Consider the following 13,860-nt stretch of genomic DNA (forward strand, 5'->3'; position numbering starts at 1 on the left):
ATTTAAAATATTCTAATTTGTACTTTTTTTCCGGGACTTCCCCACTCCCAAGACTTTTTCCTACCATCCTAAATTAAAAACCCAACATACTAATACAGTAATACAGGTAATTTTCTTACCATCAATGTATGCCTGTATGCCTGCTATGTTGTAAAGCCAGTAGCCACGTCCATGCGCACAACTAGGCCGCCGAGTAATGATCTCATTGTGAATAGATTATAGGTACATTATAATGTTATTATAACCATGTAACTAATATCCAAATTTTGTTTTTTTAATATAATATAATTTATAATAATTATAATTATAATTATAATTATTTATAAGTAGATACATAAATAAATAAAAATAATTTGCTATACTGAAAGTTTAACTATTGGAATAAACAGTGGCTAAGTAGGTACACTACAACATTTTGTGCACTACGAAATCACAAATGTGTGCTAAGGAAAATAAAAATGTACACCTATGTCTTTATAATAATCAAGCTGTAATATTTTTCCTAATAATTTATAAAGCTATTGCCTATTAGTAAGATTAATAAAAATGTAATTTAATTATACTAAATAAACTAGTAAAAATTATTTTGTTAAAGGTCAATAATAGGACAAAACCGACAGTAAAAACATATTAAATGAACATGTAAAAGCGAGGGAGCTGAACTGTTTTTTGAGGGTTCTCGAGCACCCGCTTGGCGCCGTGCTTGCCTTGCGTTCCCAAAGGATCATTTGCAATTTGCATTATTAATATTTATATTAAATTATATAGTTAATATATTTATCTACTCCATCAAATACAAGTCGAATCATTTTATTTTTGTTTATTTGTCTGTTTCTTTGTACAATAAATAATATCTTAATATTAAACTTTTGTATCTTCATCTTGATAGCAGGTATCTATGTATATCACCACACCACACACATTTGAATAACTACATCAGAACTTTACTTGAGTTTCAATATAATACATTGAAATGCCATAATTTAACATTAAACGTTAAACAGACTTTTATAAGTCATACAAAATGTATTAATGTATTATGTATTTAAATATATAACATTATATAAATAAATAACACAATTTATTCTTTTTTTTCAAATTTATAGTAATACAAAATCTAATTATTTTTTTTTTCAAACATTTGTATTATACCAGTAGTATATCATAATATATTTTAATTTTAATAATTAAATTAGTACATATTACTAAATATCAAAATTATATATGAATATAATAAAAGTGAACTGACTTTTGTATTGTAATGTTTAATTATTAAAAGTTTTTATGTAATATAAGCATAAATATTTTTCACAGAATCCCAGTATAAATAATATAATATATACTATTAATTATTATTGACTACATTAAAGTAGGTACATTATAAGATTGTATTTTATTATTTATCAATAATACATTTTTAATTTGATTATCTGTCCTATTACATATTTCAGTATGATTTTTTTTTTTTTAATGGGATAGCAATGGACATAAGCAAATAAAATTAGGATAAAGCAAAGCAAAACAAAGCAATGTGATTCAGATTTTTAATTTATTAAATTTGTTTTATTTTAGGTTTAGTTACATACAATGATTTGAATGATTGATTGAAAAATTAATAGTATGTTAACTGACAATTTTTAAATCACTTACAAAAGTAATTTGTACAATTTATAATTCATTAGTCTTACAGCATTTCAAAAATATTTTTATAATCAAACATTAATGTAAAATACAATTGGACAGTGATCACTTCCTAGTACTTCACTTCGTATATCACTATCGCATACATTATCCATGAACCTTTTTGATGAAATAAAATAATCCAGTCTCCTAAAAAAAAATGTTTATTTACTAAATTGCATTTTATATTAAACTAATCATCTAACCTAAAGTAGGTTGCATAAATGTCTTATAATAACTTATAGAGCCTTTAGTACTTTAACTAGGTGTTGCTTGAACACCCAATAGTATTAATAACCCTGAAAATCATCGACTACTTAATCTGTAAACTACAGATTGAATTTTAGTTCTACAATTATTACAGATTAGTTAAATTATAATAATAATTTTTATTAGTAATTACTAATCGTTATTTAGTTTTATCAAATAAATGTAGTTTAATTTATTCAGTAACCATAGTTAACATTAATTTAATAATTGTTTTATGCAACACACATATATTTTACAGAATGAATAAGTTACAGGGCCAGTAACAAAATATACAGACTAGTTTTTATGCAACCCACCCTAATAATAATAATAATAATAATAAGCAGTGTCGTAGCCATTACTGTTTGGCATTTATAAATAAAAATTAAAAATAATTTATCATAGATTTACTTTGAATTATATAAATAGGTATATCAATGATAAAACTTATAAAAAATGTCTGTATACTACGGTCAATAAAATAAAAAATTCAGGAGGCATGTGACTCAGTGCACTTCTCCTACACCTACAGCACTGAAAATAAGTAATTTATATTTAAGTAGTAAGTACCAGATACAGATTTTTACAAAGCATTGTTATTTGTTACTCACAAAATGTCAATTTTCTTATAAGAATTGTAAAAATATAAATTTTAAACCGTCAGTTATCTATTTATGAGTAATACCATTAGAAAATTAAAATAAGGTTACTTGATACCTTATTATAAACACCTATTTTCTAGTTACTTTTTAAAACATTTAAGCTACCTTCCACATTGGACCACTTAATTTATTGTCAAAAATAATCATAAGATAGTTTAAATAAAAATAACTACTTATTTTACAAATTGTATTACTTACCATCCAACATTTTTAGCTCTTGAGTTATGAAAATATGTCCAAAAAGTGTAGGCTCCAGTTTTTTCAGGGTTTAATGTTCTAAATGTATCAATAAATCCTTGTTCAAGAAGTAATGACATATTGTCTCTTTCTTCTTTAGTAAAACCTGCATTTTTTGTATTTGTTTTTGGGTTTGCAATATCTAAAAATAATAAAAATATTTTATTTTGTAGAAGGTAGTTCAAAATGAATACTGAAGCAAAAATTAATAAAATACCAATTTCTTCATGAGCAACATTCAAATCTCCTGTTAACACAACTGGTTTCTTAGTATCTAACTCTTTCAAGTATTTACGAAATTCCTCATCCCATTTCATTCTTTTTGGTAAAGTTTTTAACCCTGCACCTGCATTTGGAATATCTAAAACATTTGATTGTTAGTAATTAAAATTATTAAAAAAATTAAAGATTTGGAGTATTACAAGTAGAAACCAGGAAAAATTGTTCATATTCTGCTTCAATAACCCGACCTTCATTATCGTCCAATTCTTTTATTTCTTTTCCCATCCTCACACTAATAGGCTTATTTTTAGAATATAAAGCTACTCCTGAGTAACCAGCCTTGTCACCTGTAAATAAAGTTATTATATATTTCTGTTTTATCATTAAGTATTTTAGAACTTAAGTTAGTTATAAAGTATTGAGATAATAACTGTTTAAAATCAATTTTACTATGTTAATTTTTTGAAAATTAAATATAATTAATTTTAAGATAAAATAACAGTTATCAAATACTTTACTAAATATATTTTAAGTTTTAACCTGAATTAATATAAATTTTATATCCAGGTAATTTTGCTTCATCTGGCATTTGTTTTTCAGTGCATTTAATTTCTTGTAGACAAATTATATCAGGATTCTCCTTTTTAAGATACTGTACAACATCTTTCTAAAATATAAAATAAATATAAACAAAAACATTGAAGTATGACAATGGCTACATTATCTTCATATAATTAATTACTTTAAGCCATGCTCTAAGTCCGGCAACATTCCATGAAATAATTTTTAGATTCCATGTAAGGCCTTTGGCATTTTTTTTTCCACAGTCAAAATTTATTTTATTCAAATCAACTTGTCCTGATTTAGGCTTTTTAGATTCTGAATCATCTCCATCATTGTTTCGAGCTCTTTTTTTTGAGTTATCTATGGTTGTTGTGATATAGTCAGCCATTTTTTTTTGTTTTGTTTTACCACTCATTGTATAAAATACAAATTTTATAATCTGAAAATACAAAGAATATTTTACAATTTTTTTTTTAACATAAATAATGATGCTGAATAAAACTTTTGAAACGCATTTACAAATATATTAACAAAGATAACCGTTCTATTTATAAACAATTATAAAACCAATTCTTCTTTATTTATATTTTAAGAGACTTAAAATTATTTGTTATAATTGGTACAAGTAGGTATCATTGATATGTTTTATTTTATATAATATAAAGTTAAATTACTCATTACTTTTCAAAAATGATACTACGCATTTAACAATTGTTACATAATACATATATCATCCTTTCCAATTGAATCTCTAACTAGTAATTACACTTAACTATTTTGAGTTATAATACTAAATTCATAATAATAATATTTTGGGACAATACAAATATGTATATAGAGGCTGTTTCATTTAATAGCTAATTTTTGTTTTTCTACATGTTCATTAATATATAATACTTATATTTTATTTAGATATACATTAATTGTTCTCGGTATAGTGGCATGCTCGTGGGAGGATCAGGGTGTCATATCCCCCTTTGGATTTTGTTGTAATGATTTATTATCTACATGAAAAACAAATTTAGGTTCTATGACAAGTCAAAAATGAATATCGCCCCCTTTCAAAAAAGCTGAGCACGCCACTGCTTGGTATAATCAAGTGTTTTATCAATTTAAACATCAAACTCATATAATATTTCATCATTGAACATTTTTCTGAAACTAATACACTGTATCATACATAGACAATGTTTTAAAAATATGACCAGAAAAAATAAACATTAAAACAGACATCAATAAATACCAATTATTCATAATATAAGTACCATATTACTTAATAAATCAATTTTAAACATTATAGAATAGTAATAATAATTTAAAATATTGTTTCTAATATTAAATATCATATTTAAAACTGTTGTATTACCGAGAAAAAACATGTATTACTTATAACTTGACAAAACTAAAATGTACAGTAAAATTTGGTAGTTTTAGAGTTTGGATTTTATTTTTTCATTAATTTCTACATTTTATTTTTAGGAATTTATGCCATCTTATTATTATACATTATTATATTAGATAACTTGACATGATACAAAGTAGTAGCTAATTTATTAAATCTAATGTTATGTAATTTCTACAAATGCTGAAATTATTGATATAAATATATCTATCACTAAGAGTAAATTGTGATTATGAATTTCAAAAGATAGGTAGATATTAGATAAATAAGTAGGTAAATAAAATTATGTAGGAAATAGATAAATAGCAACAATCATGACTAAATTAAGGTTTCATAATAATGTCGGGAGTATTGGTAAGCAACATTATTTGATAAATATCAAAATACAGACGATAAAATTTGTATAATACACAATTTATTAATGACTGTATTTTAATAAAGTACAATTTATTTTGTATTCAAAACATCAACATTGAAATAGATACATTTCTGAAAAAATAACTAGGTATAGTTAATACATCAACTATGTGCTTATAAAATTAAAATTAAATTAAAAATAGCAAAAATAAGTTATGTTGCTTAAATAATTTTTAACAAATTTATTCTGAAATAGAATTAGAACTAGGTATCTATATTTTATTTTAAAGGCGCTTAATTCTCGCTTAATTTTCATTAGGTTAAGTATCTAATATTCTTATTGACTTATGATTTATTAAATAGAAATAATATAATTGTTTAACATTATTACATACTTTATATACAGTTTAAAAGCATAGATAAATAAATAAAAATTATCAAGTAACAAGCATAGTATCAATTGTGACAACAGTCTGTAAACAACTAATAGTGAACAAATATTGTATCAAATAAAAATAAACCTCTCTAAATACATATTGAGAGGATGTATGCCCACTAATTTATAATTATTATTTTTTTGTTTTTGAGTAATATCACACATCACAAAAATTATAAAGGATAACATTTTAAGAAGTTTAAAGGTTTTATGAATTTATTTAAAAATTTTCTTAAAACAATTAGATGTAAATTTAAATTTATTAAATGTTTTTTTTTTGTTAATTTAAAATCTAAATATATTAAATTTAAAATTTAATAATAAAACACAAAACCTCAAAATATATAAATAAAAAACAAATTCTTGAAAAGTGTTTTGAGTACCTAGGTTGCGAGTGGATCTGTGATAGAAAAAATATTGAGTTAATAATGAGACATCTTCTGATGTTCACTTCCAAAACCTCGTTTTAGGTACTTATTATGATTAAGTAGACATTAAATGAAAGTATGAAATAATACAATTTTAATTTCAAACAGAAAATATACACGACTTTTACGGTATTTTATAAATAACGTAAAATGTGAATAATACTAACTGCTTACATAAATGATCTGGAACAAGTAATAATATTGCAATGAACAACAAAATACATAATGATTAGGTATGTGATTCGTGCAGTTTGGTGCATTTCGCAATACCTATACTTACGAATTACAAATCACGATAACTCGGAACTTTACTCGAGTAATCGAGTTTGGCGCCTGACTACTTGAGAGAGTTGTTGAAAAATAATTGATTAAAATTTACGATTTACAATTGATAAACTATAACTATTTTATACAACTACAATACACTCCAATTGGCGATTTCCAATTTGGTATATCCGCAGTTTGTATTTAAATTTATGATAATAATACTATTATTCTTTAGTTTATTATCATAGGACAGGTATAAATTCAAAATTCGTTGTGGCATGCAAACTCCAGCGGCTGGCACTACTAGCAGGTCGATCTCGTTGTTGACGGAGCAGCCCGAGCCATGAGTTATGGGTTTATAGAATTACCTTATTTTGATAAGTATTCGTCGTTATCACACGCCATAAAAAGCAATGTACTATACGTCTATACACTCTCCAATAATAATAGCCTACTTAACATAGTACATACCTATTTAGTTTTTATATGCTTTATTTATTAGATATTTCTCTTCGTTACATCATAATGCATACCGTGGAAAAATTCAATTGACTTTCTATGGCTTTTGTAATTTGTAAATAGTTGATAAGGCAAACATAATTCATGACTATAGGTAAATGTACATTACAACAATTTGTAATCTTTTGTATATATTTAAACATCAACATTTTAATTATTCTTTCTTTAATAATTTCAATTTCATAGTGGGCTAACACTTCAACAATATATGTATATGGCCGACTACTATCTACCTACTATACGTTTACTGCTCTTGATGTTCTAAATTCTAATTGAAGAAATTGTTCACGTTTTGTAGTCAGTAATGAGTAGGATAGTTGACTGATGGCTGATCGAGCAAGTGTCGATTCCGGTGAATCCATTACCACCAGTGATGATTACGAAATTATTCCATCAAATACGTTGAATGTAAAATCATTATCTCATATATTATTAATTGATTCAATAATACAAGTATATATGTTTTTTTAGAAATGTGATGGTAAACCTGAATTGAACATTGGTGGTGACGGTGATTTGGAACATATGCAAAAATGTCTTGGTGAGTTATTGGATGAAGAGAATGAACGTCAATCTATAAAAACAATCATGGCTGATAAAGATATTAAAAGTTATGTACCATTGACAAAAATATCAGATCCTGTGTCTGATGATCTAGGTAAATACATTTGAAATCATGTTTGTATGTATTATGTAAACAAGGAATTTATATTTTATATTGCATAAACTATTTGAGAATCTAGATTTAAAAACATAATACATTTTGATTTTTGATCACGGCTTATAAATATTAAGGCATTATGCCTGTATTATCTAAATAATAATTTAGGTCAAATTGAAAAAGGTACAATGTTTGATGGAATTTCATATCTGGGTTCAGCTAGTATAACATATCCTAAAGAAAAAACCGAAATATTAAGGATTATGGCTATATTAAATGGAGAACATGTTGTTGATCAAGATATGAAAATATCAGTGTCCATTCCAATTTCATCAGATGGAGCTGTTATGTATGTAGTTTAAATATAATATAATAGTTATAGTATACATAAGTAACATTAGTATTTAGAAAAAAGTTCAAGTATAGATTCATTAATCATATATTTTGTAAGTACCTAATTAAAGCAAATTAATTTTTCATGTAGTTTATTTGATGGAACAAGCAATACAATAATAGCCCGTTACGAGATTGAAAGAATAATGTTTTATGCTAATGGTGTTAACGGAACAAATGAAGCATCATGTTTTGCATTCAGCTGGGCACATGGTAACACTAAAGAAAATGCACTATTTCAATGTCATGTTTTTCGTTGCTCAATTCCAGAAGCTGTAAGTATTTTATGTGTGTTTATTTTGAATTGATTAAAATAATGATTAATTGAGACTTTAATGTTAACATTTTTAGAACATAATGATACATTATAAGGTTATAAAACTATTTTTTTTAAATTACTTTTATTTTTAACAACTTGCATTAGTTCTTTACACATTAGCATTAAATTACATTTGATATATTTTTATTTTATATGAAACTTGGATGCCATAAACACAATATGCATTTATCTGGTGTAACAGTTGTTTAAATAATTTGTTTTGTTATCATAAAGCTTATATTATGTGACAGGTGAACCGTGTATCCAACTGTTTTGTGAAGGCCTTTCAAAAAGAATCGAAATTTACTTCAAATTCTACATCACCAGAATTAAGTTCTAATATAACTTTAGATATGCAAAGTAAAAACGGTTCAACCGAGATTTTTATTTTTGAAGTGAGTTTAGAAGTCAAAGAAGATGATGGAAAGGTAAAATACTTACTATAGTTGTTAAAAAGAAATATATTGTGAACAATGGTTAATCTGTTATTTTTATACATATTATGTACACTATGTATAGGGTGGATTTATATCAGTACCAAGAGATAAAAATTTCCTTAAACTTCGAGCAAATGTTGAAAAACAAGTTTGTTTAACTATTAATCAAGTAGTATCCAGAACTCAACAAAGGATATTGCATTTGGAGCGATGTTTTGGAGTACTTGTATGTCCTGGTCGTAATGTAAAGCAAAGTGATATGCAACTTTTAGATATGGTAAATTATTATAGTTGTTTTTTTGGAATATTATTGCTTATAAATTTTAATTAACCAAACATTAGGTATCCATGGGAACTGATTTATCAGACTCTGACGGATGTAATACCATTTATTTGATTACTGGTCACTGGGATCCTTCAGACAAGGTGTTTGAACCCTTAAATAGTGAAACTCAATGTTCCTATATTACTGTAGCAGTAGATTTAGTTATGCGAAATATTAAAGAACCCGTACGATTATCTATAGAAACTCCTATCAAAGTATATGCTGCTAATGAAAGATTTTGGGTGTTTGGTCGAAGACAAGTTACTCATCAGTTTTACTTGAATTTGCAACAAGTAAGTTATTTTAAATTAATTTAAGATGGTCTTAAACTACTATTTTATTTTTTAGATTAATTCAGGAAATTCTGATATTGATTATAAACTTTTAAATATTGATTCTTCTGGTGAAATGGATAAAAGTCGTTTGAATATGACATTAAATAATTTGGCTAATTTCATTAAAACTCAGAGTATTAACTCAATTGAACTGTCTTCTCCTAAAGATGAAGATTTGTCTGGTAATTTTACTATAGTTTGTTTTACTATTTTTTTTTTTATTAATTTATAAAAAAAAAATGCATTAATCATAAATATTATTATTCACTGATTCTGTATATTATATATTTTATTATAGTTATTCATTTATAATAAATTAAAGTATTTGATTTTAAATTTTTACTTTATTTTAAGATAATGATGAACCTTTGGTAAGTGGTACTGGAGATGTTTCCAAAGAATGTAATGAAGTGGAATTAGAATCGTGGAAAGATGTTTTATTAAAATGGGCAACATGTAAATCTCCTCCTGCACGGCAATTAGCTGTACTTGTAAAAGAAGGTATACCTGAAGCTTTACGTGGAGAAGTATGGTTACGTTTAGCCAAAGCTGATTTAGACCCTAAACTCATGGATACATATAGAATACTTATTACCAAGGTAATCATATAGTAACAGTTTTAACTTCATATTGATTTTTGAAGCTAAACTTAAACTATATAAAAAAAAAAAAAAAAAATGCTGATTTTAAATTGCATTATTATACATTTTACTTTTTATATTTTTCTTAATTTTTAAATTAAATTTAACATTATTATTATTATTGTTGAAATGCATAAATACACAGGACTGTGAATGCGGAGGAACTATTCAACGTGATATCCATCGAACATTTCCTGCACATAATTTTTTTAAAGAAGCTGGAGGTATTGGTCAAGATAATTTATTCCATCTAACCAAAGCATATGCTGTATACGACACTGAAGTCGGTTATTGTCAAGGTCTAACATTCTTAGCTGCTACATTATTATTACATGTAAGAGATTTTCATTTGTTTTTAATATAGATTATAAAAAATGTTAATTATATTTTATTAGTTAATATTATAATTTTTAATTTAACTTAGATGCCCGAAGAACAAGCCTTCTGTGTTCTATTAAAATTAATGTATGATTACGGTCTACGAGAGTTTTACAAAGATGGTTTTGAAACAGTTTACTTAAAACTTTATCAACTGAATAAGCTCATGGAAGTTAGTTTTATTATTATTAGTGTAGTTTAAATTTTTCTCACATTAATTTTTATTTTTTATTTAGGAACAAATTCCTCATCTTTTCAACCATTTCAATGCTAATGGAATTGAAGCTCATATGTATGCCTCCCAATGGTTTCTTACACTTTTTACAGCAAGATTTCCATTGTTTTTTGTATTTCGCATAATGGATGTAGTACTTCTCCAGGGGTTGGATACATTATTCCAAGTCGCTATTGCCTTATTACAAGTATGTGATGAACAGTTTAAACTAAAAATATTGTCACAAATGTATTATATTACTATTAATCATTTTTAGTTTTGCAAAAAAGACTTGCTACAATTAGATTTTGAAAATATTCTCAAATATTTTAGAGTGACAATGCCAAAAAAAGTACGTAATGAAGAAGTTGCCAGGTATTTAATAAAGAATGCGTGCGCTATAAAATTGAAAAAAATAAAAAAATATGAACAACAGTTTTTGACTTTGAAAGGTAAAATATGTTACTAACAATTAGAATTTGTTAACTGTTTTAATAATTAATTCGTATATAGAAGCTCAAGAGAGTGCTGAAAATTTTACTAGTGAATTAGATCAAGTAAAAATGGCATTAAAGCAGACTGAAGAAGAAAAAAATCGCCTCGAAGAAGAACTTACAAGGGTAAAATTTTACTTTTCGAATTATATTGTTAAACATAAAAGGATGTGATTATTATTTTGTTGATTTAAGGTGAAAAATATATTAAAAAAAGAAATTACAAAAGCTGATACAGAAATTAATAGAGATCAAACAATTATTAAAGAATATAAACAAGTAAATAACTATAAAATATATTCCAATAATATTTAATAATTAAGAAGACTCTACACCTCCATGTATTGTCTCTGTCTTAGAAACGTAAAACAAGAAAAAACTGTTTTGCGTGAGGTAGAATGAACCACTCAGGCTGTAATGATTCTTAAGACTCTAAATTGTTATATAATATAGTTGAAAACATTATCTGTAAAATATTCTTTTTTTTTTGACATCACTTATACAATAAAAGTTCTTATTATTTCAAAATCCATTATTTTTGTATTTTTCAAATTTAAATAACTTTTTGTAGTTCTGATATCGATAAATTAAAAATCATATTTCACAGCCAAAGTTCTCCTTTTTATATAATGAAAATTTTGCTTCTTAGTTATGACTTTCTCGGTTCTTTCCTGCTCAAAACAGTTTTTACTATGTTTTACATTTGTTAGACAAACACAACACATGCGGGTGTAGCGTCTTCTTGAGGCAGATAGATTCACTAACATTATTGATAAGTATTATGTTTTTTTCTATGCTTTTATTATAATATAATGTTGGTACTTAAAAATTATATCTACGTTTTGGTAAAAAAACACATTGTAATCTAGACATTTAAGTCATTATAAATTATTCTGTTGGCCTCTGATTATATTTTTTTTATTTTTACTTAAATAAATATTAATAATTTTTTATAAATTTCTAGATATGTCAAAGATTAGATGCTGAACAAGCTTCTATGAGGGCTGTTATAAAATTACTTAAAGTTAGTACATGACAACCATTTCTTTACAATTTTATTTTTTTTATTTAAAGAATAATAATATTATGTTGTAGAATACATTAGGTGAATGTGCTAGGTGCAGATCATTTATTGAAACACCATTATTAAGTAATGATTTGTTATCTCAAAGTGGAGACACTTCAGATTCTGTAACGGAAGAAAATAAACTTTCAAAACGAATTACCGAGCTTGAAATTGAACTTGCTCAAACCAAATTAGCCTTAGTAGAATCAGAGTGTAGAAATCAGGTATGCAACAGTTTCTTTCCAATGTGTTAATACAAATCACATATGATAAGCTGCCATGTTAACAGGATTTGGGGCATAGATTGGGTGTAAAGTTTTCGGAACTGCAAGCATCCAAAAACACATTACCTCCGTGGTTGCAGAAAACACTGACATCAATCAAAGAGGTAACCACCAATAAGACAAATGATCAGCTACGTATGATTGTTGGCAGAAGAGATTCTGCACCTAATACTCAGTCTTTTGATCTATAAAGAATAACCACCTAAACAATATCTCTCAATTGAACAAATACTTAATGATAATAATTATTAAACAGTAAAGTATGTACTGTAGTATACTAAAACTAATTTTAAATTAAATAATCAATAATTAGAAATGAGCTTTTGTACTAAAATAAGTTAATATTATATAAGTGTATAATTTAATTATACATTTTATTGTAGGCTGTTAGATAAATGATTAATTTTTAATATTAATTTTTATTTAAATATTTTAATCATTCCACACAACTTCTTGTCTTCTTGTAAATACTATACTATTAGTTATCCTAAAGACATTATTTTCTTGTGGTAATTAATTTCTGATTGAAGAACAATTTTCATGTTCCGAAATCAAATTTCTTGAAATATTAGTTATTTGCAATATTTGTATGTTTTTTTGTTTTTTTTAATTAAATTTATGTAGGTTTAGTATATTTACTGTTTTTCATTGATAAAACGAATGTTTAAATTGTTTTCTAAAAAAAAAAAGTTAAAATTTTACTTTTCAGATTTAATGAATCATAAATTGATTAATTAGCTAATACCAAATCAGCAAATGTTTAATATTGTAATCTTATATTGTGAATTGTGATTTATGATGTATGGCAATAAAACACATAGAACAGTGTCAATACTTGATTACTGATGCAGTCGTTGTCAGATAACGAGGCTCACAGTAGCGCTCACCAGTATATTATACAACAAGGAATCATTTTAATATTTTATGCTTATAATGTGATCCAACACTTAAAAATGGCATTTAGCGTTATTTACTTTTATAAATTATTATTCAATAATGAAAAATACTACACATAACAACATCGGGAAATAACGTAAAGAATAATTAAATAGTGATATTTATTTATTTAATAAATTATTTTCTTGAAAAGTTTTATATTTTTTAACTTCGAATAGTCTAGTGTTGCCACTTAGGCTGGATCATCCCGTGTTACATTCGTTACAGAGGTGATATGAGGGGTTGGAGGGTGATTCTACTTATACGAAACTGAGCTGGGTGAAGAGAAGAAAAAAAAAACAATAGAATACGCCGTAAAAATCGGGAATTACTCGCAAGGGGTTGAGCGTCGAA

At 25.5% G+C, this 13,860-nt stretch overlaps 2 protein-coding genes across 8 annotated transcripts; one reads left to right on the forward strand and one right to left on the reverse strand.

Moving 5' to 3' along the window:
- Positions 1-1,530: 1,530 nt before the first annotated feature.
- On the reverse strand, positions 1,531-6,791 carry LOC132928967 (DNA-(apurinic or apyrimidinic site) endonuclease). Of its 4 annotated transcripts, none has more exons than XM_060993950.1 (7): positions 6,508-6,791; positions 3,793-4,053; positions 3,591-3,717; positions 3,251-3,397; positions 3,046-3,189; positions 2,790-2,970; positions 1,531-1,830 (listed from the first exon to the last, which is right to left on the reverse strand). In XM_060993950.1, the coding sequence occupies exons 2-7, from the start codon at positions 4,027-4,029 to the stop codon at positions 1,713-1,715; spliced, it is 954 nt and encodes a 317-aa protein (XP_060849933.1). In that variant the 5' UTR covers positions 4,030-4,053; positions 6,508-6,791; the 3' UTR covers positions 1,531-1,712. The 4 variants fall into 4 exon arrangements, with proteins under 4 accessions (XP_060849933.1, XP_060849931.1, XP_060849934.1 ...); XM_060993948.1 differs by having other exon boundaries at positions 6,518-6,789; XM_060993951.1 differs by lacking the exon at positions 6,508-6,791 and adding an exon at positions 6,412-6,417.
- Positions 6,792-6,849: 58 nt separating this feature from the next.
- LOC132928966 (rab GTPase-activating protein 1-like) lies at positions 6,850-13,402 on the forward strand. 4 transcript variants are annotated; one of them, XM_060993944.1, is made up of 19 exons: positions 6,850-7,117; positions 7,210-7,431; positions 7,495-7,681; positions 7,853-8,033; positions 8,169-8,352; positions 8,648-8,824; positions 8,916-9,110; positions 9,176-9,451; positions 9,507-9,675; positions 9,848-10,092; positions 10,280-10,468; positions 10,559-10,684; positions 10,749-10,934; positions 11,004-11,178; positions 11,240-11,346; positions 11,416-11,499; positions 12,185-12,244; positions 12,316-12,510; positions 12,576-13,402. In XM_060993944.1, the coding sequence occupies exons 2-19, from the start codon at positions 7,348-7,350 to the stop codon at positions 12,759-12,761; spliced, it is 3,006 nt and encodes a 1,001-aa protein (XP_060849927.1). In that variant the 5' UTR covers positions 6,850-7,117; positions 7,210-7,347; the 3' UTR covers positions 12,762-13,402. The 4 variants fall into 4 exon arrangements, with proteins under 4 accessions (XP_060849927.1, XP_060849929.1, XP_060849928.1 ...); XM_060993946.1 differs by having other exon boundaries at positions 12,590-13,402; XM_060993945.1 differs by having other exon boundaries at positions 7,868-8,033.
- Positions 13,403-13,860: the final 458 nt, after the last annotated feature.

This window comes from Rhopalosiphum padi, chromosome 4, assembly GCF_020882245.1.
Source record: "Rhopalosiphum padi isolate XX-2018 chromosome 4, ASM2088224v1, whole genome shotgun sequence".
NCBI lineage: Eukaryota > Metazoa > Arthropoda > Insecta > Hemiptera > Aphididae > Rhopalosiphum > Rhopalosiphum padi.

What these genes read in the sequence shown, in the direction of transcription:
- LOC132928966 (XM_060993944.1), top strand. Translation starts at nt 7,348, where the DNA reads ATGGCTGATCGAGCAAGTGTCGATTCCGGTGAATCCATTACCACCAGT. An exon ending in TCATCAGATGGAGCTGTTAT is followed by an intron (nt 8,034 to 8,168) that starts GTATGTAGTTTA and finishes TTTTTCATGTAG; the next exon opens with TTTATTTGATGGAACAAGCA. An exon ending in TAAAGATGAAGATTTGTCTG is followed by an intron (nt 9,676 to 9,847) that starts GTAATTTTACTA and finishes CTTTATTTTAAG; the next exon opens with ATAATGATGAACCTTTGGTA.
- LOC132928967 (XM_060993950.1), bottom strand. Translation starts at nt 4,029, where the DNA reads ATGAGTGGTAAAACAAAACAAAAAAAAATGGCTGACTATATCACAACA. An exon ending in GACTTAGAGCATGGCTTAAA is followed by an intron (nt 3,718 to 3,792) that starts GTAATTAATTAT and finishes TTTATATTTTAG; the next exon opens with AAAGATGTTGTACAGTATCT. An exon ending in TGTTGCTCATGAAGAAATTG is followed by an intron (nt 2,971 to 3,045) that starts GTATTTTATTAA and finishes TATTATTTTTAG; the next exon opens with ATATTGCAAACCCAAAAACA.